The sequence below is a fragment of the Galeopterus variegatus genome, unplaced genomic scaffold, assembly GCF_000696425.1.
Source record: "Galeopterus variegatus unplaced genomic scaffold, G_variegatus-3.0.2 Scaffold3104, whole genome shotgun sequence".
Taxonomy (NCBI): Eukaryota; Metazoa; Chordata; class Mammalia; order Dermoptera; family Cynocephalidae; genus Galeopterus; species Galeopterus variegatus.
In genome coordinates this window covers 127,784-152,310 of record NW_007729215.1, presented here as the reverse complement: position 1 = coordinate 152,310, position 24,527 = coordinate 127,784, and the positions used below count along the sequence as shown (strand labels likewise).

General features: G+C 37.7%; 1 protein-coding gene across 1 annotated transcript in view; it reads right to left on the bottom strand.

Moving 5' to 3' along the window:
* The window catches only part of LOC103599788 (contactin-associated protein-like 5), a gene marked incomplete at both ends in the record, with an annotated part of 172,716 nt that overhangs the window by 23,209 nt on the left and 124,980 nt on the right, over positions 1-24,527 (bottom strand). Inside the window, one exon of the mRNA XM_008583960.1 lies at positions 6,583-6,702. Coding sequence (XP_008582182.1) covers positions 6,583-6,702 — 120 coding nt within the window. The remainder of the gene's footprint in view (positions 1-6,582; positions 6,703-24,527) is intronic.

Sequence of the window (24,527 nt, the reverse complement as noted above, 5' to 3'; positions counted from 1 at the left end):
GGAGAAAGCCATGTGACATCACATGAAGGCAGGTTGGCAGTCTCTGGAAGGCAGAGACTGGCGTGCTGATGCTGCAAGCTAAGGAATGCCCAAAACTGGACAAACCAGAAGCCAGGAAGAGACAAAGGAGGATTCACCCCCATAGGTTTCACAGGGAGCATGGGCCTGCTGACACCTTGATCTTGGACTTCTAGCCTCTGGAACTGTGAGACAATGCATTTCTGTTTTTTAAGCCACCCAGTTTGTGGTACTTTGTTACAGAAGCCCTAGAAAATGAATGTGGATACACTTTCATATCCATAGCACCTTGCACAATGTGCAAATTTATGTTGAGTAAAATTATATTGAGCCGAACTAAATTGTAAATCACTTATAAAGATGTCAAAAGTAGGCCAAATGAGTGTTCCTGCAGAAATTTACTTTTTAACTTTTTCATCCATCATGTCACTCAATCCTCCATTCAAAAACTGGACCTTCCCTTCTCCCATCCACTAGTCCAGTGGTGAAGCAGCTTAGAACATAGTTCCAGATATGACACACTGTCGAAAGTTTATAGAGGTCTAGATTCAGTCCACTTTATCAATCAGCTTAGTTACCCCCTTAAGTTACCCCAATAAATTGGCCTACTTTCCCCATGCAGAGATTGTGTGGCTTTACATCACATAAGGCAGTTGCTGCTTGAGCATTTGTGGATCTTCCCTCCCCCAAATTTCCTAGTTTGTAGGTGAAATGCACAGACTTCAGTGTCCTGGGACATTAGGTACTACCTTGACTATAGGAAGGGGGAGCTAACAATCCCCAAGGTATATTGTAAAGAGGGAGGCATTTGGGATTCAAATTTGCTGTTTTCCACACTAAAACTTGCCCATCTTTAGCTTCAGGACATCCATTTGCAAGTATCTGTATACTTCTTTGGAGAAACATTCCATTCCCTTCTCTATGGAACTTCAAATGTTCTCTCAGAGAATTCTAGGGGTGGAAGGACTGTGAGACTACCTGGCCCCGGATCCTTATTTTAGAGATGTGAACTGAACTGCAGACACTCGGCTGACTGGAACAGGTACAGAAAAAGAACCCAGGTTCCCTGACTCCTAGCACTGTTTACACTCTTTACGGTGTAAACCACCCCAGTGATACTACTGAAAAGTACAGAGGACAGCAACTTTGTGTTTTCAGAAACCAGAGCAAAAGATACAACAAGACTTCCTCCCATTTCTTCACTCCTTTCTCCCTTACCTATTCCTCCATCCCCCGCTCTTTTTCCTGGACCATTTTATCACACTTTTCATAGTGTCATAAGTCACTCCTATTTAAGAATATTGAACATTTAAAAATTCTAAATAGAAAGATGCATATTTGATAACCATTACATTTATTATGCATTAGAAAATTGTTTCCCAATTAAATATGAGAATTATGCAATTTGGCCTACACAGAAGTTTGATTTTATTTTTATAGGCATTTTAGGAAAAAACTAAAACAAAAGCCTGTACATTTTGCAACAGCATGTGATCAAGAAATCATATTCAAAAGAAACGCCCAACCATTCATATCAAGCCTGTCACCTCATGACACAACTCAGAGGCTCTGATTCTTTCAGAATTACATCAGCAAAACAACAACCTTTAAATGCAAGCACACAGTCACATTTAGCTATTCTTTGCCTGTCACCTCATGACACAACTCAGAGGCTCTGATTCTTTCAGAATTACATCAGCAAAACAGCAACCTTTAAATGCAAGCACACAGTCACATTTAGCTATTCTTGAAAAGAACTATCAAACATAAATCCTGGGAGAACTGTGTTCTGAGGAGAGGCAGAGAGTTCCATGTAAATAAGATATATGAATCAATCACGTCCTTCACGTCTTTTACTTACATTATTTCAGAGAGCTTACAAACTTTAAGCTATATTTAATGTATATATTTTAATTTCAAAACACATTTTAATAATATAGGGAAAAGTTGACAGTTGAACATTAAAATTAAAATTTATGATTTAAGTACATACATACACACATATAAATATAAAACATACATTCATAGAAAAAGCACTCATGTACATTTATAGGAAAAAGTCTCAAGGACATTCTAACAATATAATAACAATGGCTATCTCTGCATTGTAGATTGCGGGTGAGTATAACATTTCCTTCATGCTTTTTTCCCCCTCAAATCTTCTATAATTAACAGATTATTTTATAGCTTGCGGGTGAGTATAACATTTCCTTCATGCTTTTTTCCCCCTCAAATCTTCTATAATTAACATAGATTATTTTATAGCAAAAAAAAAAAATTGAAAACACTGTTTAAAGCGAAACATATGCAATACAAACTAACCAATTAATGTTTTAGTGATATGAATTATTGCTGTACCACAAGGCTCTACTTGCTTCTTGAATCATGACTTTTAGTCACAGAATTTCCTACCTTGGGCAAGTCATAAAATGCTCATATTCTCTTTCCTTCTATGTAAGATGGAGATGAAACATATCTGCCTCTGATTTTTGTTGTGGGGATTAAAAGGGATGATATTTGTAAATTTCCAGTTCAGTTCCCAGAGATGGTTGGAGCTCAGTAATTGATACCCATTACCACCACTTCTATTATTACAAGTCACACCTGGTCACTCAGTAGCAGGCATTTATCTCCTTTGCTTTATTCTGTAGCCAAATTACTTCCTCCACTTTTTAGTAAAGCATGGACCAGGGACAAATTGCATCGAATCACATGGAAAGCTCAGTAAAAGTGCGCTTACTGAATTAGAATTTTTAGGGCTGTAGAGTCCTCTTTTTTAGCAAAAATCCATATGTTAATTATGTTTTGAAAATAACCAACATCCAGTGAGAACCATAGTCCTTGCCCAGGTTGTTGAACTACAGGTTACCACACCATGAAAAGAAAACAGTAACACAACATCTAATTATGTTATAGGACTGTTGAAAAGCAGCTACGCTACATCCATTTCGGATAAATGACATGTTATGGAAATGCAATGAAATGGCATCCAATTCCAGGTAATTAGCATTTTCTGCAGAAAAAGTGTGGCCTTTTGTATTCATGAGGGCAAATTGGTAAGAGTCCTAAATCACTATTTCTTGCAATGGTTGGCTTGCATTTCTGCTTATGGTGTTCCTTGAAAGTGTTACCAATTTTACTGCCCCATGAACAATAGCCACTGTGTATTATTTCTCTGCATATCCTTGGGGTCCAGGACAGTGTCTGGCCACAGAAAGGGCTCCATGAGTATGGTTGTCTCATTGCAGAGAAGCCTGGGGCCTGAGGCCTCCTACTTTCCAGCTTTATTACATGACAGAGCTGGCATCTCTGAAGACCAATGCTTGAAACAAACAAAAGCATGTATGTGCCAATTAATGATGCTCTCAATGGCAGGAGTGCTTGCATAGCTGCATTTTTAAACATCTATTATATCAGGGTTTGGCTTTGTGCAATTATATTTCAGAGTAAATTAGTGATCATATGCCATTTCTAAACCCATGTGATAACAGCCTCTTATTGCGTCCTTCTGCATTTTAAAAGAGGTTGCAAGCTGTTATCAGATTGCCAGGGAATACGGACACAGCTCACTTTTTTTGTAAGGCGTCTATGGGATAACCAGCCTGGCTTGCTGCTCCAATTCACCCTGTTGCATTTAATCCTCACAAATCTAGGGGGTAGAACTTATTATTCCCATTTCACTGATGAACAACTGAAGCTCAGAGAGAATATAAGATTCATCCAGATCACATAGTCCTCGGGCCAGACATCAGTAGAACTTTCCTACTCCTGAGTCAGAGTTTTCTACTGATTTTGAGTTTTGTCATTTGTTTGTTTTCCTTTTCTTTCTGTTTTTGAGTTTTCAAGAGAGAAAATGTGCTTGGCAAGCCTTACAGAAAACACCTAATATAGATTGAGTATCCCTTATACACAATGCTTGGGCCCAAGTGTTGTGGATTTTGGATGTTTTCTTTGTTTTTTTTTTTTTTTGGAATATTTGTATTATAAACCAGATGACAATTCCTAATCCAAAAATCCAAATCCAAAATACTCAACAATCCAAAACTTTTTGACTGTCAACATGATGCTCAAAGGAAATACTCACTGGAACATTTCAGATTTTGGATTTTTGTTCTAGGGATTCTTAACCTGTAATTAATTCCTGGTTCAGTGAAATATTATCAAGACCATTAGCAAGTTTTTTTTTCCTCTCTCTGTCTCATGAAAATGACCTACCTGCTAATTCTTATTATTTACCGTAATTCCTGGTTCAGTGAAATATTATCAAGACCATTAGCAAGTTTTTTTTTCCTCTCTCTGTTTCATGAAAATGACCTACCTGCTAATTCTTATTATTTACCAAAATGCCATTTCCACCCCCATCCCAGAAGTTGATCATTTAAATTCACATGCATACAGGTGTNTTGCGGGTGAGTATAACATTTCCTTCATGCTTTTTTCCCCCTCAAATCTTCTATAATTAACAGATTATTTTATAGCAAAAAAAAATTGAAAACACTGTTTAAAGCGAAACATATGCAATACAAACTAACCAATTAATGTTTTAGTGATATGAATTATTGCTGTACCACAAGGCTCTACTTGCTTCTTGAATCATGACTTTTAGTCACAGAATTTCCTACCTTGGGCAAGTCATAAAATGCTCATATTCTCTTTCCTTCTATGTAAGATGGAGATGAAACATATCTGCCTCTGATTTTTGTTGTGGGGATTAAAAGGGATGATATTTGTAAATTTCCAGTTCAGTTCCCAGAGATGGTTGGAGCTCAGTAATTGATACCCATTACCACCACTTCTATTATTACAAGTCACACCTGGTCACTCAGTAGCAGGCATTTATCTCCTTTGCTTTATTCTGTAGCCAAATTACTTCCTCCACTTTTTAGTAAAGCATGGACCAGGGACAAATTGCATCGAATCACATGGAAAGCTCAGTAAAAGTGCGCTTACTGAATTAGAATTTTTAGGGCTGTAGAGTCCTCTTTTTTAGCAAAAATCCATATGTTAATTATGTTTTGAAAATAACCAACATCCAGTGAGAACCATAGTCCTTGCCCAGGTTGTTGAACTACAGGTTACCACACCATGAAAAGAAAACAGTAACACAACATCTAATTATGTTATAGGACTGTTGAAAAGCAGCTACGCTACATCCATTTCGGATAAATGACATGTTATGGAAATGCAATGAAATGGCATCCAATTCCAGGTAATTAGCATTTTCTGCAGAAAAAGTGTGGCCTTTTGTATTCATGAGGGCAAATTGGTAAGAGTCCTAAATCACTATTTCTTGCAATGGTTGGCTTGCATTTCTGCTTATGGTGTTCCTTGAAAGTGTTACCAATTTTACTGCCCCATGAACAATAGCCACTGTGTATTATTTCTCTGCATATCCTTGGGGTCCAGGACAGTGTCTGGCCACAGAAAGGGCTCCATGAGTATGGTTGTCTCATTGCAGAGAAGCCTGGGGCCTGAGGCCTCCTACTTTCCAGCTTTATTACATGACAGAGCTGGCATCTCTGAAGACCAATGCTTGAAACAAACAAAAGCATGTATGTGCCAATTAATGATGCTCTCAATGGCAGGAGTGCTTGCATAGCTGCATTTTTAAACATCTATTATATCAGGGTTTGGCTTTGTGCAATTATATTTCAGAGTAAATTAGTGATCATATGCCATTTCTAAACCCATGTGATAACAGCCTCTTATTGCGTCCTTCTGCATTTTAAAAGAGGTTGCAAGCTGTTATCAGATTGCCAGGGAATACGGACACAGCTCACTTTTTTTGTAAGGCGTCTATGGGATAACCAGCCTGGCTTGCTGCTCCAATTCACCCTGTTGCATTTAATCCTCACAAATCTAGGGGGTAGAACTTATTATTCCCATTTCACTGATGAACAACTGAAGCTCAGAGAGAATATAAGATTCATCCAGATCACATAGTCCTCGGGCCAGACATCAGTAGAACTTTCCTACTCCTGAGTCAGAGTTTTCTACTGATTTTGAGTTTTGTCATTTGTTTGTTTTCCTTTTCTTTCTGTTTTTGAGTTTTCAAGAGAGAAAATGTGCTTGGCAAGCCTTACAGAAAACACCTAATATAGATTGAGTATCCCTTATACACAATGCTTGGGCCCAAGTGTTGTGGATTTTGGATGTTTTCTTTGTTTTTTTTTTTTTTTGGAATATTTGTATTATAAACCAGATGACAATTCCTAATCCAAAAATCCAAATCCAAAATACTCAACAATCCAAAACTTTTTGACTGTCAACATGATGCTCAAAGGAAATACTCACTGGAACATTTCAGATTTTGGATTTTTGTTCTAGGGATTCTTAACCTGTAATTAATTCCTGGTTCAGTGAAATATTATCAAGACCATTAGCAAGTTTTTTTTTCCTCTCTCTGTTTCATGAAAATGACCTACCTGCTAATTCTTATTATTTACCAAAATGCCATTTCCACCCCCATCCCAGAAGTTGATCATTTAAATTCACATGCATACAGGTGTCCCCTTCCAGTGTTTTGTACTGTAAAGTGGCTAGGTGGAAATTCTGCACTCTTACCTGTGATATTGCAGTACACCTGGAGGGGTCCCAGCGGTCCGCTGCCATCTGAATCGATGTAGAAGAAACCAGCCGTGTTTCCTTGGTGCCTGTACACCTCACAGGACTGTTCGTAAATGGCTGAAAAGAGAAAAAGACAACAGAGAGGAAACTTTGCTTGGCTCTGTATATCCCTTTGTAGGACTCAGTAACTCCTACTACTATTTACTTTCCATGTTTATTTATTTCTCTTCTTTTATAACCACAGCTTTTCTCCCAACCCTTAATAAACCAGCATTCCTATTCTTGATAGAGTGTCATCTTCAATTTATCTTAACTCTTCCATTCTTCTACTCAGCTCAGAGGTTGCATCCCCCCCCAAAAGTTTCCCTTACCTCTTATTTTGCCCTCCTCTTTGCTGATTTATGTGTCCTTCCTCTATGCCCCCACAGTATAGTAAGCTATGATCATAAACATAACTATTCTTTCTCCCTAGTGGGTTAGAGACCTGTACAAGTAGTGGCCATGTGTTATCTGACATTATGTCCCAGCATCTAGCAGAGTGCCACACTTCACAGCAGGGATTCAACAAATGTTTGATTAGTGAATTTTAAAAACACATTCATAGAGTTTTCCCTTTTTAGTAATAAAATAAAAGGACACTGTTTTATTTCTATATCTTAGAACCCAGTGCAGTAACTAAGTAGGGTCACAATGAAGCTTAGTCTATTTTTACTTGACAAGGATTTACTGAGTTTCTAATATGTGTCAGTAGATGTAGTGGCTTCCAGAGGACAGAACCACAGATGAGGCAATCAGTCTGTGCCTCAGAAACCTCACTGCCTGGTTGGCAGCACAAAGGTCTCAGGGTGCTCAGATAGAAGCAGGCTCAGGTGCCCTAAAACAGGGGCTGTGACCAATATGCAGGTTGGAAAAATACATAAATTTTATTAAATGAATTATTCAAACATGAATAAATTTGGTTGGGTGTAAAGGAAGCATCTGCTGTCTCATGCATGAGAATATAAAATGTCTTATGCTTCAGACAAAATGCCATAGCTCAGAGCAGCAAGTACGCATCCAATCATGTCACCTCCCATGCCTAAAACACTTCAGTGGCTACCAACAGCTTTGAAGATTTAGCACAAACTCACCACCTTAGCCAACTTCTGCCCCTTGTGACTAATGCCCCATCCCAGGAATATGAAGCTGCAGTTTGTCATAATCAAATGTGAGGGGCACCTCAAATAATTCATTACCAGTAAAGTTCTAAAGCCTGAGAGGGTGGACTTTTTATAAATCAGAGTGAATTCAAGATTATCCTGATATTCATGGCATTCTCTCTTGCATTCCTGAATGCTTTCTGAAGCAGGAGGTAAGGAGGAGTGTCACAGTTTGTGCCCTACATATCAAGCATAACATAAGGCTTATTTATGTTTGCCCAGACCTGATAACGCATTTGGGTGTGTCACAGATGTGACAGTGAGCTCTTTTGTGCGTGGTGCCTCACTAACTGCACCCACACTTCCAAAATGACAACCATGTGTAAGGAGTTGCTGTTGTCCCATGAAGGGTAGACACCACCCAGACAGCATGTGGGTGGTTGCATAGTGGTTAGGAACATGAACCCTGGAATCAAACTGGGTGATTTTGTATGGCCAAGCTACCACTTAACTACCTGTGGGAGCTTGGACAAGTTACTTCTGTGGTTGGCAACCTCTAAGGTGACTCCCATGATGGATCCTCCTGGTATTCATGCACTCTTCATAAATTCATGCCCTCCCCCAAAAGGTCTGGACTTACTGACTTGCTCTAACAAATAGAATTTGACAGAAGTGACGGATGTCATTTCCAAGATCAGATTATAAAAAAAAAAAACAGTGTCTTCCATCTTGGTTGCTCCTGGATCACTCACAGTGGTAGAAACCAATTGCTATGTCATAAGACATCCCTGTAAAGAGGTCTATATGGTGAGCTTGGAAGCTTCTGGGGCATGCCACATAAGTGAATGCTGAAGCAGATCCCCAGTCAGATCTTGAAATGACAGCAGCCCCAACTGACCTCTTGATCGTAAGAGCATGACTGAGCCAGAACCACCCAGCTGAGCTGCCTGCAGTCCCAGAGAAACTACGAGATGATAATGTGCTGTTTCCAGATGCTAAGTTTTGAAATGATTTACTGCAATGGAATAGCTAATGAACTCTCAATGCATTAATATTCTCATCTGGCTATAGGTCTAAGAAGAGCCTACCTTACACTGTACAGGTACACTAAAGACTCAAAGACATAATACACATATGGCACATGGAAAGCACCTGATAAATATGAACTGTTATTATTACTTTTATGCCATCATTTCATGCCATGTTTCCTATCCTTTTCATACATTTTTTAACTTGATTTTTAAAAAATTTTCATTGAGAATCACAAGGTTTGTTATGAAAAACCAATAGCTTCCCCTCCCTTCCTCACAGAGATGCTGACTTTTAATTCTTAGTTCATTCTTTTGTATCTCTAAATAGTGTCCTTATTGCTACTTCTGGATTTTTTTCATTTTTACAAGTTATCTATTCACTTACCAGTATGGAAGATGAGGACTTGGCCCTTTTTCACCCGCCCTCCCCAAAATATAAGCAACTTTCCATTTCTCCATGCTTCCAATATAGTTGTATTACAAGTTTAGTTAGATCAGTGGTTACTGTTTACAGTGATATGACAATACAAATGCTATTCATCAATTAGCCACATAATATAATGTAATTACTTTTCCTTTCCTGAAAAAAAAACTAGTGTTTCTTGCAATTAATAATTACCTTATTCTCTCATTCGCCTAGTGTGTGTGCATACATATCATTATATATATATATATATATATCATCACTAATTTAACTTTATATTGACTAACAATTGAGCTGGCAGGTTAGCTCAGTTGATTAGAGTACAGCTTTGTAATACCAAGGTCAAGGGTTCAGATCTTCTTACTAGCCAGCCACCAAAAAATAGATAAATACATTTACTAACAATTGTCTAAAATGTCTCCAAAAATATTCAAGTAAAAATTAATATAAATGGATACCTATGGGGAGAGAGAGAGAGAAAGGTGTGGGGGGATGAGACGGGGACGAAAGTTAGACCTTTCAGGATGTTTTATATTTTTAACTTGGAAACCGTGTTAATTTTAAAAAACAAAATTAAGTACAATAGAACAAAAAAAGCTACTCGTAAGCAGTGAAAGGAAATGAAAACAAATTTAACTAGAAATTCTATTAAGTGATATTGTAATTCAGTACATGGATACTTCAAAATGTTTGTAGAAAAATAGAATTGAAAGATAATAAGAAACTTTCCATGAACTTTTTGAAGTACCCTCTTATTTTCTTCTTAGCTTTTTATTACAGAAACTTTCACATATGTACAAAGAACACAGAGATTAATAAAGTGAGCCTGATGTCACCCAACCATCTTCAACAATTACCGATATTTAGCTAATCTGTCATCTATATTCTCAGTGCACCAGTTATCTGTTACTGCATAAAAACAAACACATACACTTTAAACTTGACCTAAAACAACCATGGTTTCATGATACTGCAGATCAGTAATTTAGGCTGGGCCTAGCCTGGGCAGTTCAGGCATCTGTAGGCAGCTGCTGAGTCAGCACGGGACTTGCTGATGGCAAGTCAGGGTGCTTTGGTTTTTCCCCATGTGGTCTCTCATACTCTAGCAGGTGACTTTACATGGTGAAGGCTCACAGAGCAGCAAGCAGGTTAGTGCTTGACAGGCCTCTGATTGCATAACATTTGATGATGCTCCACTGATCAAAGCAAGTCACTGAGACAACCGAAATCTAAATAGAGGATTCCAAGGGCCTAAATGAAATGTAGCTATAGGATAGAAGTGGGCTGTGTCACTACCCGACTTCATGAAGCAGGGTCATACTGCAGTGTTATGTAGACATCTATAAAAAAAATATCTATCTATATATATTATTTTGTTTAAGCCATTGAGATTTGGGGGTCATTAATTACCTAAGTTAGCCTACTGTTTCTAATATACTTGTTCCTTAAACTTTGGCTCAGTTCCTGAGAGACCTTAAGGGCAAAGCCTGGTAACAATCATTCCTATTTACAGATACCGTAAATGATCTCGTGAAATATCAATATTTTGCCCAAAGACAAACAAGCTGGGAAGTGGTTAATCTGCTTCTACCATTTCTTCCTGATTTATTAGTGGGGATACTATTTTATTTATCTGAAACATCCCTTATCAATAATTTGATTCCCCTAAATTACAAGATTTTATGGAAGGAACAAGATAAATGTTTAATGTTTTCCCTTTAATTCATCAGTTTCAAAATACTCGTTTCCTTGGTTTCCTCCAAAAGTGACCAATGTGAATATTTTTAGCATTACTATTAATTCATAAATGTAAGCATATTTTATGTTAAAACAGTAGTTTGACTAATTGGGTAAAATAGGATATATCCTATCAAGAAAAAAAAAAATAAATCTTAAAATACATTGAAAAACATTATTTTAAAACAATAGTGTTATTGTATTATGAAACTATTATACATAGCAAGAAAAAGTTAATAACTATATTATTATCACCAGAAACTAATATTTTTGCCATGAAAGATAAAACATAAAATGCAAAAGTTATATAAAATTCTGCAATCTTAGAGTTGCTAATATCAGTATGAACTCATTATTTAATGGTTTTTTAAAAATGATTTATTTTTACATTTAGACCACTGAAGTGCTAGAAGCAACCCAATGCACAGATAACAGTGTCTAAATACAATTTCCCACTAAAAGACGCAGGCTTTTGTTGCTAACTCCATGTTTGGAGCAGGAAAAGTACAGAATGAGATGTAAATGTCTTGTTGCGCCTGAAAACAAGAAAGCTATCAAAGATTGAAATCATGCCAAAATGGCACAAGAGATTATTTGATGGAGCAATTTAGGAATCAAGAAGAATAGTTACTGTAATTATTAAATATATAAAATCTAGTAGTATCTATCTACCTATCTATTCAATCTATCGATTTAAATCCATTGGTAATCTCTGGAAGTTGCTAGAGAATAAACTCATGTTCTGAAATTGGAAAGAAGAGACCATATCCTGCCTTTTTTCTATAAACTGTATTTGGAGGTTACCTAATAGTACATAAAAGAAAAAAAAATCTTTAGAGAATAAGCAAAGCCAAAAAGTGCAAAAATAATAGAATTTAAAAATCATTGTTTTGTAATCCTCAATGAAATAAAGGATTAGACAACGATTTTCAAGGACTGTTCAACCATTAGGTAAAAAGTTGATGTGAAATATTTTAATGGATGGGTTCAGTTAACAACACCCAAACTCATGAATTAATCACCCCTAAAACTGATTATCAGGGTTCCTCTGATCACCCCATCACTGAAGTTGCTGGTTTGGAGATGGTAGAAAAATCATTTATTATTGTTTATATGGATTTAGAAGCAAGTGAAGGTAAACACACAGGTTCGATCCATCAAATATTGCAGGAAGTACACAGATGGTCTTTTGTTTTACTGAATTGTCCTTCCTACAATGCTTACCTAACACATTATGTAACAAATATTCCACACACATTTATTGAGAACCTACTCATTTTTCAGTAGCTCTAAGCTGGACTCTAAGAAAACCAAACAAAAAAGACATGATTCTAGATCTCAAGGAATTCAGGGTCTTAAACTTAACAGAAATAATACATGTGCTAGAGGAAAAATACATACATGTTCTAGAGGAAAACAATACTGCATTTTTTTGTAAAATGGAAGGGCAAAAACATTATTAACCATGACTCAAATCCAGAAGCAATAAAAGAAAATATAGGTAAACTTACTGACATATGAAAAAATAATTAAAAAAGAAAAGAATTAAAAAACTAAATGAATGAACAAACATTTTTTTGGATGGCAAAAGATATATACAAAATGAAATGACAACTGGAAAAAATTACAATTTATATCACAAAACACTAACACTTCTAATATATTTTTTTAATTAAAATTAAAGATCAAAATGATGACAATTTATAAAAATATTGTATGACAATATGAATGAACATCCATAGAAAAATAAAGGCAAATGAATCTAAAACAAATAAAAAGATGTTTGAGTATACGTTTTTATGGTGTACAGACAATCACATTTAAATTCAAAAAACTTTTTAAAACCCAATTAATTTAAAGAAAGTTTGAGCTTGCTCATAATAAAATTAATGCTAATAAAAATTACATTGAGGTGCCATTTTTTACATCAGATTAGCAATGATCCAAGAGATCGACAACATAGTCCATTGCTAAGTCTGTTGGGGAAGAGGAACGCTAATATATATAAGGCTGAACAGGATGCAAAATCATACAAATGCTAGATGTGGAATTTAGCCATACATAGCAAAATTACAAATGAATCTACACTTTGACCCAGATACTCCACTCCTAATGATCTACTCCAAGAAACACTGGCAAAAAATGTGGGAAGAAAAAAGATGTATTAATAAAGTTTATTTACAATATCATTTGTGCTAGCAAAAAAAATCTGAGCTGTCCTCAGTGCTCATCATCTGAGAACTCGTTCATGATACTGGGGTGTACCTACACAGTAAAGTATACGGTTCAGCCGTAAAGGAATGAAGCATGTCTGCACATAACACTATAAGGTGAGCTCCAAAATACATAGGTATGTAAAAAAATATGCTGAAGAAAAGTATGTATAATATGCTAACATATGCTAATATGTATCTAAGAAGGGGAATATACATTTATTTGTATTTACTTTTTAAAAATAAAAACAGCATTTAACAAAAGATGTGTACAGAGAGTGAGAGGGAAGAACGAGGAGGGAGAGAAGCAATTCTTGTTTGAATAAACTTTGTTCTGTTTGCTTTACTTTGAAACTGTGAATATTTTACATCATTACCTCACCTTTCGGCAGAGGTTGAAGAGATACATTAAAGATTAACACCTTTTAGCTAAGCTTTAAAAGTTGAGTAGGTGTTCAGTATAGGAAAGTAGGATGGCTCCTTCTTGGCAGAGAACAGCCTTAGCACAGACAAGGGTGAGGTGTGATGCGTGCCCGTGTGTTGGGGAAATGGAACAATTTGGTCAGGCTCCCCTCACCTTGGAGACAGTTCAAGGTCGTTCCCTAAACATTTTGTGTGTGTGGGTGGAGTAAGTGGGCCTGCACAGTGGCACTGCTTTGGCTGGTGTTTACTGCCTTGCGCCCACCCTGCGTGGCCTTGTTTTTCCAGACCTGCAGCTTCCAAGGACCGTGTGGATGGTTGCCTAGCTTATAGACCTGCATGGAGGGGTCTGGTAACCCAGCCTAGCATGTGAGGGGTTTGTGACCCAGTCTATGAATGGGCTTGAGGGGTCTGGGAACTCCAGACCCAGCCCTAGCTCAACCATCAGCCCAGTCAGTGCAGGATTACCAGCAGGTAATAGAGCCATGACAACTAGTGTGGTTACCTAGCTTTACAACTGGCATCACAAACAGGATTAATAGCTAGACAATTGGCGCTGTGAGCAGGATTCATGACATTGGCCTCACACTAGCCCTTGTTGTAGCCAGACACTGTGTGATATGTATGTTCTTTAAATTCCAGGGCTTCTTCCCCCGGAAAGCCTTCCTGTATAATTAGTCTGAATTAGGTGTCCCGTGCTAGACCATTAATTCCATAAAATCTAAAAGGTAAGCATTTAAAGAATATTAGCCGAATGTCCCCATTGTTGCTAAAAGTTGGACTAACCTAAACTAAAGGATTGTGTGGCAATTTCTTTGTTCTATGCAATACCTAGTAGAGCTCAAGGCAAAAAGACTTCTGTCAGCCACATGTGAAATGACTTGATATGTTTTACACAAGTTCCAGATTAGCACTGGAGGTCGTCTATAGAAGAACCATCATATTTTTCTGTGGGTAAGAAGATGAGAACATGAAGGAAAAACAGAAGAAGCATTATCAGTGGCAAGATCTGTCCCCATTAGAAACAGCAACTAGTCAACCTAGTGTTACATTTGAAGGTCTAATATTATGGGTTCACACAAAGATATGTGCTCTTCAATGAAAAAGAAAGTGATAGACACATTAAGACTCTTTGGAATAGATTTTTATATTAATATGAGCAAATGCATAATGTAGCTGGACAGAGCAGATGGACCAGTGTTTTCATATTTGAGGAAAATAGTCTGAATATAGTTCTGGCAGCTAATTTATTGTCGAAGGTACAATTTGAAATGTCCTTGTGATGCCCACTCTCATTAAAGATAATGATAGTATTCAGACAGCAAAATAGTTTTATTTAGACCTCACCTTTTCAAGTACGAAGGTCAGAGCTGTTGTTTTTCTGCCCCACCATTTATATTACTATTGTAAAACTATAGAAATAGACAAGAAACTCGCTCAGTACATATTTTAAAGGCCTTAAAAATGTTTCAATCCTATTCCTTTCCTTGCTCGTTATATCCCCAGCAATATGTTTATGATAGGAATGCATATGTATCTACAGATCTACATGTATATAGTTTATAGAAATAAATAAGATAAAATTAATTCTAGTAATTAAGTAAATGCTTGTGAAGCATTTTGCATTTAGCATCCATTTATTTAATTAAGTTTATCAAACCTCTTGTGCAGTAGGTTTTTGGGACTTTGCCTTGGCCTTGTTTCAATGAAGAAAAGAAAAAGACATGTTAAAACTAATGGGATTGCTGAAATTAGTTCAAAAAATGTGTCAGGGGATTGAATTAGAAAATAGATCTTTTGATGCCCCAGTCTGCATATAGCTGGAGAAGGCTGAAAATAGACATAGATTCTGTAACATTTTCATTACTTAAAAGGAGGTTGGTGCAAATAGAACCAGACTGTGGTTGCTAGGGGTTAGCTATGGGGAATGACAGGGTGGATGTGGCTACAAAGGGATGTTGTGAGGATCCTTGTGATAAAATTGCACAGAACTAAACACACACATGGTTAAAGTACATGTAAAAATGGTGCATTGTGAATAAGCTCTGTATATTGTACCAATGTCAATTTCCTTTTAAATATTTGACCGCACTTATGCAGGGTGGATGTGGCTACAAAGGGATGTTGTGAGGATCCTTCTGATAAAATTGCACAGAACTAAACACACACATGGTTAAAGTACATGTAAAAATGGTGCATTCTGAATAAGCTCTGTATATTGTACCAATGTCAATTTCCTTTTAAATATTTGACCGCACTTATGCAAGATGTTACTACCGGGGAAACTGGGTGAGTGATACACAGGAACTTCCAGAGCTTTTTTTGTTTTCAACTTACCATAAATTATTTCAAAATAAGTTTACAAGGAGGTGGAGGTATAACCCAGCAATTTCACTGACAGGGATGGGGTGTTAGGTCACAGGACAGGACCCAGAGAGTGCTTTAGGATCCCAAGACACACTACACCAGAGCCCCGGTGTCTGCTGAATTTGGGCCATGGTGTCTGATCGAGGCAAAAGGACGGCCAGACAACCTCCGGCAGGTGAGAAAGACAATGGACTGTGCCTGTCTCCAGTTTCACCTACACCCAAGCCTTCAGCTGGATTTCATTTTCTCCTTAGAAACTACAGCATTAAAGGAAAGACAAAATGCAGAACAGTTGCTGAATACAAATGGAGATCCTTGTGTGTAATATTCCTTTTACACATCATGCCTTCCTGACCCTCTGTGATCCCGTACATTAACCTGTAAAATTTACAGAAATTATCATTAATAATGTGTTATATTTAAAATTTAAATATGTAAGCATGCTTAATACAAACCTTCCTAGTAATTCACATCTAAAGTAAGTCTAGCCCATCGGGTAGAAATGGAAGCAAAGCCATCAGTATGTTGAGTCCCGGGTTGGCATCAACCTCAGCAGACATGCACAGCTGCTGAAGCAGTGGTTCTCCAAGTATAGTCCTCAGACCTGCAGCAATTGACATCACCCTGAGCTTACCAGCTAGACATGCCAATTCCTAGACCCTGTCCTGACCTAAGGAATTTCAATCTCTGTGGACAGGTTTCTGGAAACTGTCTTACACTATCTCTAAATCATTCTCTGCAAGTTAAAATTTGAGAACATTGTTCTATAAAAATAACTTTGTAAAATCACACTTACCAAATGATGGCAGATATCATGAGATTCTTACATTTCTGTCGCATTTGCTGAAAATTCAAGTTTCCAATAAATGTTGTCATGCTCTTAGTTAAAGTAATAATTTCAACTTTTCCGAGGACGCTAAGCCTTTGTATGTTTTCTCTTCCCTTTTGTTTTTCCAGTGATCTGAGACTTCTTTTGTGTAAGTCAAGAATGTTTCCAACTTACGTAAAATGGTCCTACTCTTAGATAAAAATGTTATTATTTTACCAACCAATGTCTTTCTAGAAATGATCTTTGGAGGCTTAGAGCTCTGGATTCAAATGCCACTGATAATGTGGCCTTATGAGAGGCCTCTCTGGAAGCCAGAGTGGAATTAGGTAGACCAAGGGAAGGAAGAAAAGTGAGAAGATTACTGCAATCATCCCCTAGAGGAAAAATGAAGACTCGAGCTAGCCAGAGGCAGTTGAAGATCTTTTAAAAAACAAGCTTAACCACTGTGCAGGGACGTTTTTATGCAGACTAGAATCTGAAGACAACTATTCTCTAGCTCACCCAGGACTCCATATATATGGGAATCCCACATGGAAAGAATTATTCACATCTCTCTCTCTCTCTCTCTCTCTCTACTTATATATATAGATATATCTGATATACAGATATATATAGATAGATATGTGTGTGTGTGTGTGTGTGTAAAGAAGTATTCCTTTAGTCTGGGGGAAAACTTATTTGCAGCTCTACATATATATATAGATATATCTGATATACAGATATATATAGATAGATATGTGTGTGTGTGTGTGTGTGTGTGTGTGTGTGTGTGTGTGTGTAAAGAAGTATTCCTTTAGTCTGGGGGAAAACTTATTTGCAGGTTGATTAAATATTATGGTAATATTTAAGCCTTAAATATATCTATTATTGTAACTCAAATATTCATTTCAACTTATGCAAAGATTCAATATAAATTGAGGCCACTACACAATAGGGAATCATATAAATTAGGGGGAGAAATGTGTCTAGCACAAGGAGATGGAAATGAACAGATCGATATATCACATGGAGCTAAAGACATAATGATAGTAGTTACCACCTGATACTATAGTTACCATTTGATAGAACAGTTATCATTTAATACCAAAGTGCCTACTTTTTTCCAGGCATAGCCTCAGATGCATCACATAGGGGACCATTATTCTCACACAGCCATACTGAGCCTCAGTTGTACAGAGAAGTAAAAGGAGGCTCAGAACAAGCCTGGCTTGTCCCAGTCCGCTCAGCAGTCAGCAGGGAGCTGGGGGTGGACCCCAGGCCTGGCTACCCACTATCTATTCTCCTCTTCACAGAGCAAGAGGTTCATGCACTTTCCTCAGATATGTTTAATATGAAAAATCAAATATTATATTCAGAGATTTATTTCAATATCAGAATCTCCAGCAAACATTTACAAACTTTCTAGTGTTCCCTGTAGTAAGCTTTTCAAACACAGTTGCCCTTAGCCCTGGAAGTTCTTTGAGGTTCCAGAGAGGATTTATCCACATAATCATGACTTGCAAGCCTCACTCATAGCAAAGAAAGCCTTTAGATTGTTGTGGTACTTAATCTTTGACAAACCCTCCCCACAGATAATGTTATTTGTTCTTGCATTTGCTTGGAGCTTCTGACTTGCCCACATCACTTAACCTATCCCTCTGCTAAAAAGGTGAAGAGTCTAAAAAAATACATTTTAAGAAGACCTGAAGGTGAGACTATTACTTTACTCTTTATTTTACACTTAAAAAAGCAAAAACAGAACAAAACAAAAAAAACAAAAGCAATAAATAACAACAACAACAAAACCAAAACCGAAAACAAACAAACAAAAACCCCTTGCAGCTCAGAGAGGTAAAATCATGTGCCCTGTGAGTAGGCTAGTCCCTGCTGCAGACTCTACTTGATTGTGGCTAAGCTGACTTCTCCTTATGCTCACTGGGACTCTGTGACCCCCGAGTCATGTCATTCCTGTCACCTTACCCAGAACAAAACCTCATTAATGCAGAAGGTTTGGATGTTGTGAACAGATCAGATAATCAGTACAAATTGCTGGTTGACTCATACAACTTGAAAATAGTGCCTGCAGATAAAATAGCACAGCTCACTCAGTGATCCTTGGCTTTGGTGTTAAAATCACTGTCTGGTGAGTGGGGAGTCTAAGTAAGGATGTCCAGTCTCTTTCTCCCAGGTATGAAATAGTGTGAGAAGCCCTGCCACATCCAGTCCCCTGAGGCTCATTCCAGAACCACAAGCTCTAGTCCCCCTTCCTTTACAGCTCCTGGTTGGGACCACATATTTGGAAGCAGATTACTGTCATGTTTGGTTTGCTCCTTGTTGCGTAGCTGTCAGCCCTGACTTCACAACAAAATGTCAATGCCCCTCAAGGCAGAATACATGGGGTGCAGTGAGAAAGAGAGAAGTTTTTAAGCCAAGGAGTTTTGTGTTAAAATCCTGGCTTTGCTACTTATGAGTTTTATAAACCTGACCTCATTACTCTTCTAAATGTCAGTTTTCTTCAACATAAAAGGGCATTAATAGGCCTACTTTGGAAGGGTTGTAGTGCATTTCCAAGCTAAAACATGTGACAACTGTTCAAAAATAGTCCCTACCCTTCTTTTTACCCCTCATTCATGAAAAAAGTTTACTTCACATGCAATGTCAGTTTTCTTCAACATAAAAGGGCATTAATAGGCCTACTTTGGAAGGGTTGTAGTGCATTTCCAAGCTAAAACATGTGACAACTCTTCAAAAATAGTCCCTACCCTTCTTTTTACCCCTCATTCATGAAAAAAGTTTACTTCACATGCTTAAAAAAGCAAAAACAGAACAAAACAAAAAAACAAAAGCAATAAATAACAACAACAACAACAAAACCAAAACCGAAAACAAACAAACAAAAACCCCTTGCAGCTCAGAGAGGTAAAATCATGTGCCCTGTGAGTAGGCTAGTCCCTGCTGCAGACTCTACTTGATTGTGGCTAAGCTGACTTCTCCTTATGCTCACTGGGACTCTGTGACCCCCGAGTCATGTCATTCCTGTCACCTTACCCAGAACAAAACCTCATTAATGCAGAAGGTTTGGATGTTGTGAACAGATCAGATAATCAGTACAAATTGCTGGTTGACTCATACAACTTGAAAATAGTGCCTGCAGATAAAATAGCACAGCTCACTCAGTGATCCTTGGCTTTGGTGTTAAAATCACTGTCTGGTGAGTGGGGAGTCTAAGTAAGGATGTCCAGTCTCTTTCTCCCAGGTATGAAATAGTGTGAGAAGCCCTGCCACATCCAGTCCCCTGAGGCTCATTCCAGAACCACAAGCTCTAGTCCCCCTTCCTTTACAGCTCCTGGTTGGGACCACATATTTGGAAGCAGATTACTGTCATGTTTGGTTTGCTCCTTGTTGCGTAGCTGTCAGCCCTGACTTCACAACAAAATGTCAATGCCCCTCAAGGCAGAATACATGGGGTGCAGTGAGAAAGAGAGAAGTTTTTAAGCCAAGGAGTTTTGTGTTAAAATCCTGGCTTTGCTACTTATGAGTTTTATAAACCTGACCTCATTACTCTTCTCAATGTCAGTTTTCTTCAACATAAAAGGGCATTAATAGGCCTACTTTGGAAGGGTTGTAGTGCATTTCCAAGCTAAAACATGTGACAACTCTTCAAAAATAGTCCCTACCCTTCTTTTTACCCCTCATTCATGAAAAAAGTTTACTTCACATGAATCCAGCAAATATTCTAATTCGGTGGGCATCTCCCTGATTAGCAAGTGCCCTTCCTACACACTTTGTTGTGTATTCTGTATATCATCCCTGTTCTGCAATTACTAGTATACTATTTTTTAGGGATGTTACGAAGAGCAACCAAAATTTCTGTTCTCAAACAGTATAATCAAGAAATGGACATGTTAATATCTGCAATGTGATTTGACACAGTTTATGATGAGAACATGTAGAAAGTCTAATTTTCATTAGACAGAGGATAAGTAGGTCTACAAACAACATTAGTTGCATGGCATTTGAGGTGGGATGGACAGGCTGAGTAGAAATGCCCTTGCAGCCTTCCTGCAGCCTTCTTGACAGAGGTGACAGCATAGTATAGGGCTCAGAGGAAGGAAAGCATGGTATGTGTGGGCTAGCAAGTTAAGGTTGCTCAAGCAGAAATGGGGTGAGACAGGTGCCTCCCTTTTAGATATAACCCTTAGAAACTTCCTATATGTGATTCTCATTTTCTTCCCCCTCTACTAGCTGAATGGGGGTTCACAAGGACTTGAAAGAAAACTGAGAGACAAGGTACAAGTTTACTGAGTCCCTGCCCAACTTCATGGATCAGCCATATTGCAGTATGATGTGGGTAAAAAAACAAAACAAAACAATAACAAAAAATCCTTTTATTTTCCTAAGCAACTGAGATTTGGGGGTTGCTTACCACCTCAGTTAGCCTACCTTTCTCAATACACTTGCTCCTTAAACTTTTGCTCAGTTACTGCGAGATTTCTAAGGGCAAAGCCTGGTAGCAAGCATTCCTCTTGACAGATTCTTTGCTTGGCCAAACTTTAGTCATGCTCCTGAACCTTCTCCTAGGTTCATCTGTATGCTTCCTTGTAAAATCCAGTTTTAGGAAGAGCCCTGCTACATCAGTTTAGTCAGAACACACATCCTCAATATCTGATCATCTTCAGCATCTGCTCAGGTTCCTCATCCTTCATCTTTCTCCAGAATCCTGTCAGGTGGGTTTAGCCAGAATCCTCCTTACCCCAGAGGTTTCCTTATAGTAACTTTTCATCCACTGACACCCACACTGCTCCTTGGCTACAAATCCCCACTTGCCCATGTTATGTTCAGAGTTGAGCCCAATCTCTCTCCTCCACTGCAAGACCCTGAGGCAGTGGTCCTTGTACCTATCACAATAGTCCTGAACAAAGTCTTTTACGAGTATCACTGAATAATTCTTTTCTTTCACACTATTTACGGGTAATTCAAATGAGCTCAACAATATCAGAGTTTGTCCAAAGCCACTCTGGCTGGTAAGGGCTATATCTGTGAATCTGATGTTGGTTTTCTGACTCTAAACTCCTTGTTCCCTCTTCTAAATGCTGAAAACTAACACAAACTCATAAAATAGTTATATTGTGGTCATAATTTTCTAAAACTGGTCTCAACTAGACAGAGTAATAAGAGCAATCTTAGTGAAAGTTCTTTGAAGACATCTTCACAAATAATTACATAGTATTTATCTGTCTATATTTTATCATCATTGTTAACGAGTTCAGAATCTTCTGTGTAGAGGCCATGGTGATAAAATAGATTATTATTTTGCATTTGCACACCATAAAGAATTTGTCTTCCTGTATAAATTGGTGAATTTCTATTTTTTAAGCTGTGAGAAAGACACTTTAAGATAAATGTGTGCCTTTTACTATGAGCAGCCCAAATGATATTTGACATAAAGAGATAAATAAAAGTGCTCTGTGTTACTCTTACTGAGAGGATATTCACTTTCTTTACCCAGGACATCTTATGTCGGTGCAACATGGAATGCCCACTTCCAGACTAAATTCAACACATGTCGTATTCTTCCTACCGGATAATGCTTATGGGCAGTTAATCATTATTACAGTGTTCAAAGAATACTAATTGTCATAAAACAATATGACCACCAAGAAAACTGAGATACAAATCTCTGGGCTGGAGATAAATTTATTATAAAGCTAAAGAAGTTTAGGTTTCAGGATCTTCTTGCAAAACCCTAAACGGTGTTCTAACAATGTGTTTATAGGGTTATGTATTTTTGTAAATAAAATGTGTCGGTGGGGGTTCAATCACATATGTAGACCATGAACAGATGTATCTGTTATAAGGATTTGACCTGACATCTTTGTGGGAGCTGGTAAAGTTGTCTCTTTAAGGCTGTTGTCTTCATGTGGGATGCCGGAGCTTGAAGACCACAGTGAGAAGGGAGTTTGGATGTGAGGTGGGAAAGTGGAAAAGCCAGAACTCATAAGCAAGTGCTGGAGCCCAGGAAGACAGACTGAAACCCATGAAATTTCCTATTGTCTTTGGTCTTAGTGGTGTGAGAATCCTGCAAAAATTGGGGTCCTTTGGCATAAAGCTATACACACACACTCAGTTCAGGAGTTAGAGATGCTCGAGCAGGACCTAGAGGAAGGTGGAAAATTTTCACAGCCCAGCCACTGCCCTGCACGAGCGAGATGAATCACCAGATCAAGTACAGCGTGTGTGAACTACGGAATAGCTGTTGCTTCCCTTCTACATGTCAAAGCTCCTACAAGTATCTCTCTTGTGGTACTCCCTAACTAGAAATAGACAAGGAAGAAAATTTTTGAATTATAATTCAGCCAAACCATTTGACATATTGTAAAGCTACCAAACTTTGCAAAAGAAAGTTATTTTAATTGCAATCAGTTAAAATAAGATATTGACCTGAAATTGGTTAATACCATTCTTTCCCCAGCCCTTTCCATTGTCACACTTCTCATGCCAGGCGAAGCCACAGAGACTTTTAAGATTCAGTTAGGAGAAATTATGGTGTTGAGTATATATTTGATTTCTATTGGTGACATATAACCATGTTGTTTACAGCCTTCTACACATAAATAGTGAAGTTATTGCTAACCATTTCAATTTAGCAGTGGCTACCATGAATAGCCTTGCTGCTTCCTATGCCAATTCAGCCACATCATAACACAGTGGCGCAGATCCAGAGGTCATATTGCAATTGAAATGTCTGCTGCAGCTCCCAGCACTAGAAGTGTGTAGGTCACAGGGGAGAAGCAAGGTTTGAAATCTGCAGAGCCAGAAACTATTCAACAGAAATTCTTCTAAATGTCATGTCTAATTTATGAAACTTGACAGGGATATTTCCAATTTCAATGACACTCATAAAAGTTTATGTGGCATTACCAATAATGAGGTGAGAAGCTGAAAAAAAAATACTTTTTGAAACAACCGTGTAATTTTTGAAAAAAAAAAAAATGATTTGGTCAACCATACTAGAGAAAAAACTGAAATGCCTCTTTATTTTCTCTAATTTTTAAAAAATAAAATTATCATATAAGAAGGCAATCAAAGACGAAGTAGCCAAAAGACAATGATTTGGTCAACCATACTAGAGAAAAAACTGAAATGCCTCTTTATTTTCTATAATTTTTAAAAAATAAAATTATCATATAAGAAGGCAATCAAAGACGAAGTAGCCAAAAGACATAAGGAAATAAGAGTATTATAAAATTGTATTAGGAAGTTAATAAAAATATTATAATATTTTAAAATTTGGAAATGTCTCTGGTACTTTTCTTTTTTAAAAAATTGGTAATTCATAATGATTTATATTCTCATTATAATTTAGAAAAAAAACGTAAATTAGTCCCCCCAAATTATATAAGTTTTGAGCTGTGTGAGCCCAGTTCAGAGCACAGACTGAGCACAACACCAGGAGCCGACAATTTCCAAGGTCATGAAGCAAAACTGGCAGAAAACATTTTGCAGGGATGTGTCTAAGCTGCTCTCCCAAGTAAGCAGGAGCCCTGGACTCCTGACTTTGGCTTTGTGTGGTGTCCAAGGGTCTTCATCCTGCTTTTTGACTTCTAGACTGTGGATTTACTTTTTTTTTTTTTTTTTTTATTGTCCTTGTTAGAAATCTTGAGTTGAAGCTCCCCTCGGGAAACTATTATAAATGGATGGTTTGGCAGGGAAGTCAGTCTGCCTCTTAGAGTCAAGTGCTGGCCCCAGAGAGGGCAAAGCCAGGTAAGCAGAAATCACTCCCACTGCCATGGTGTCCTCTGA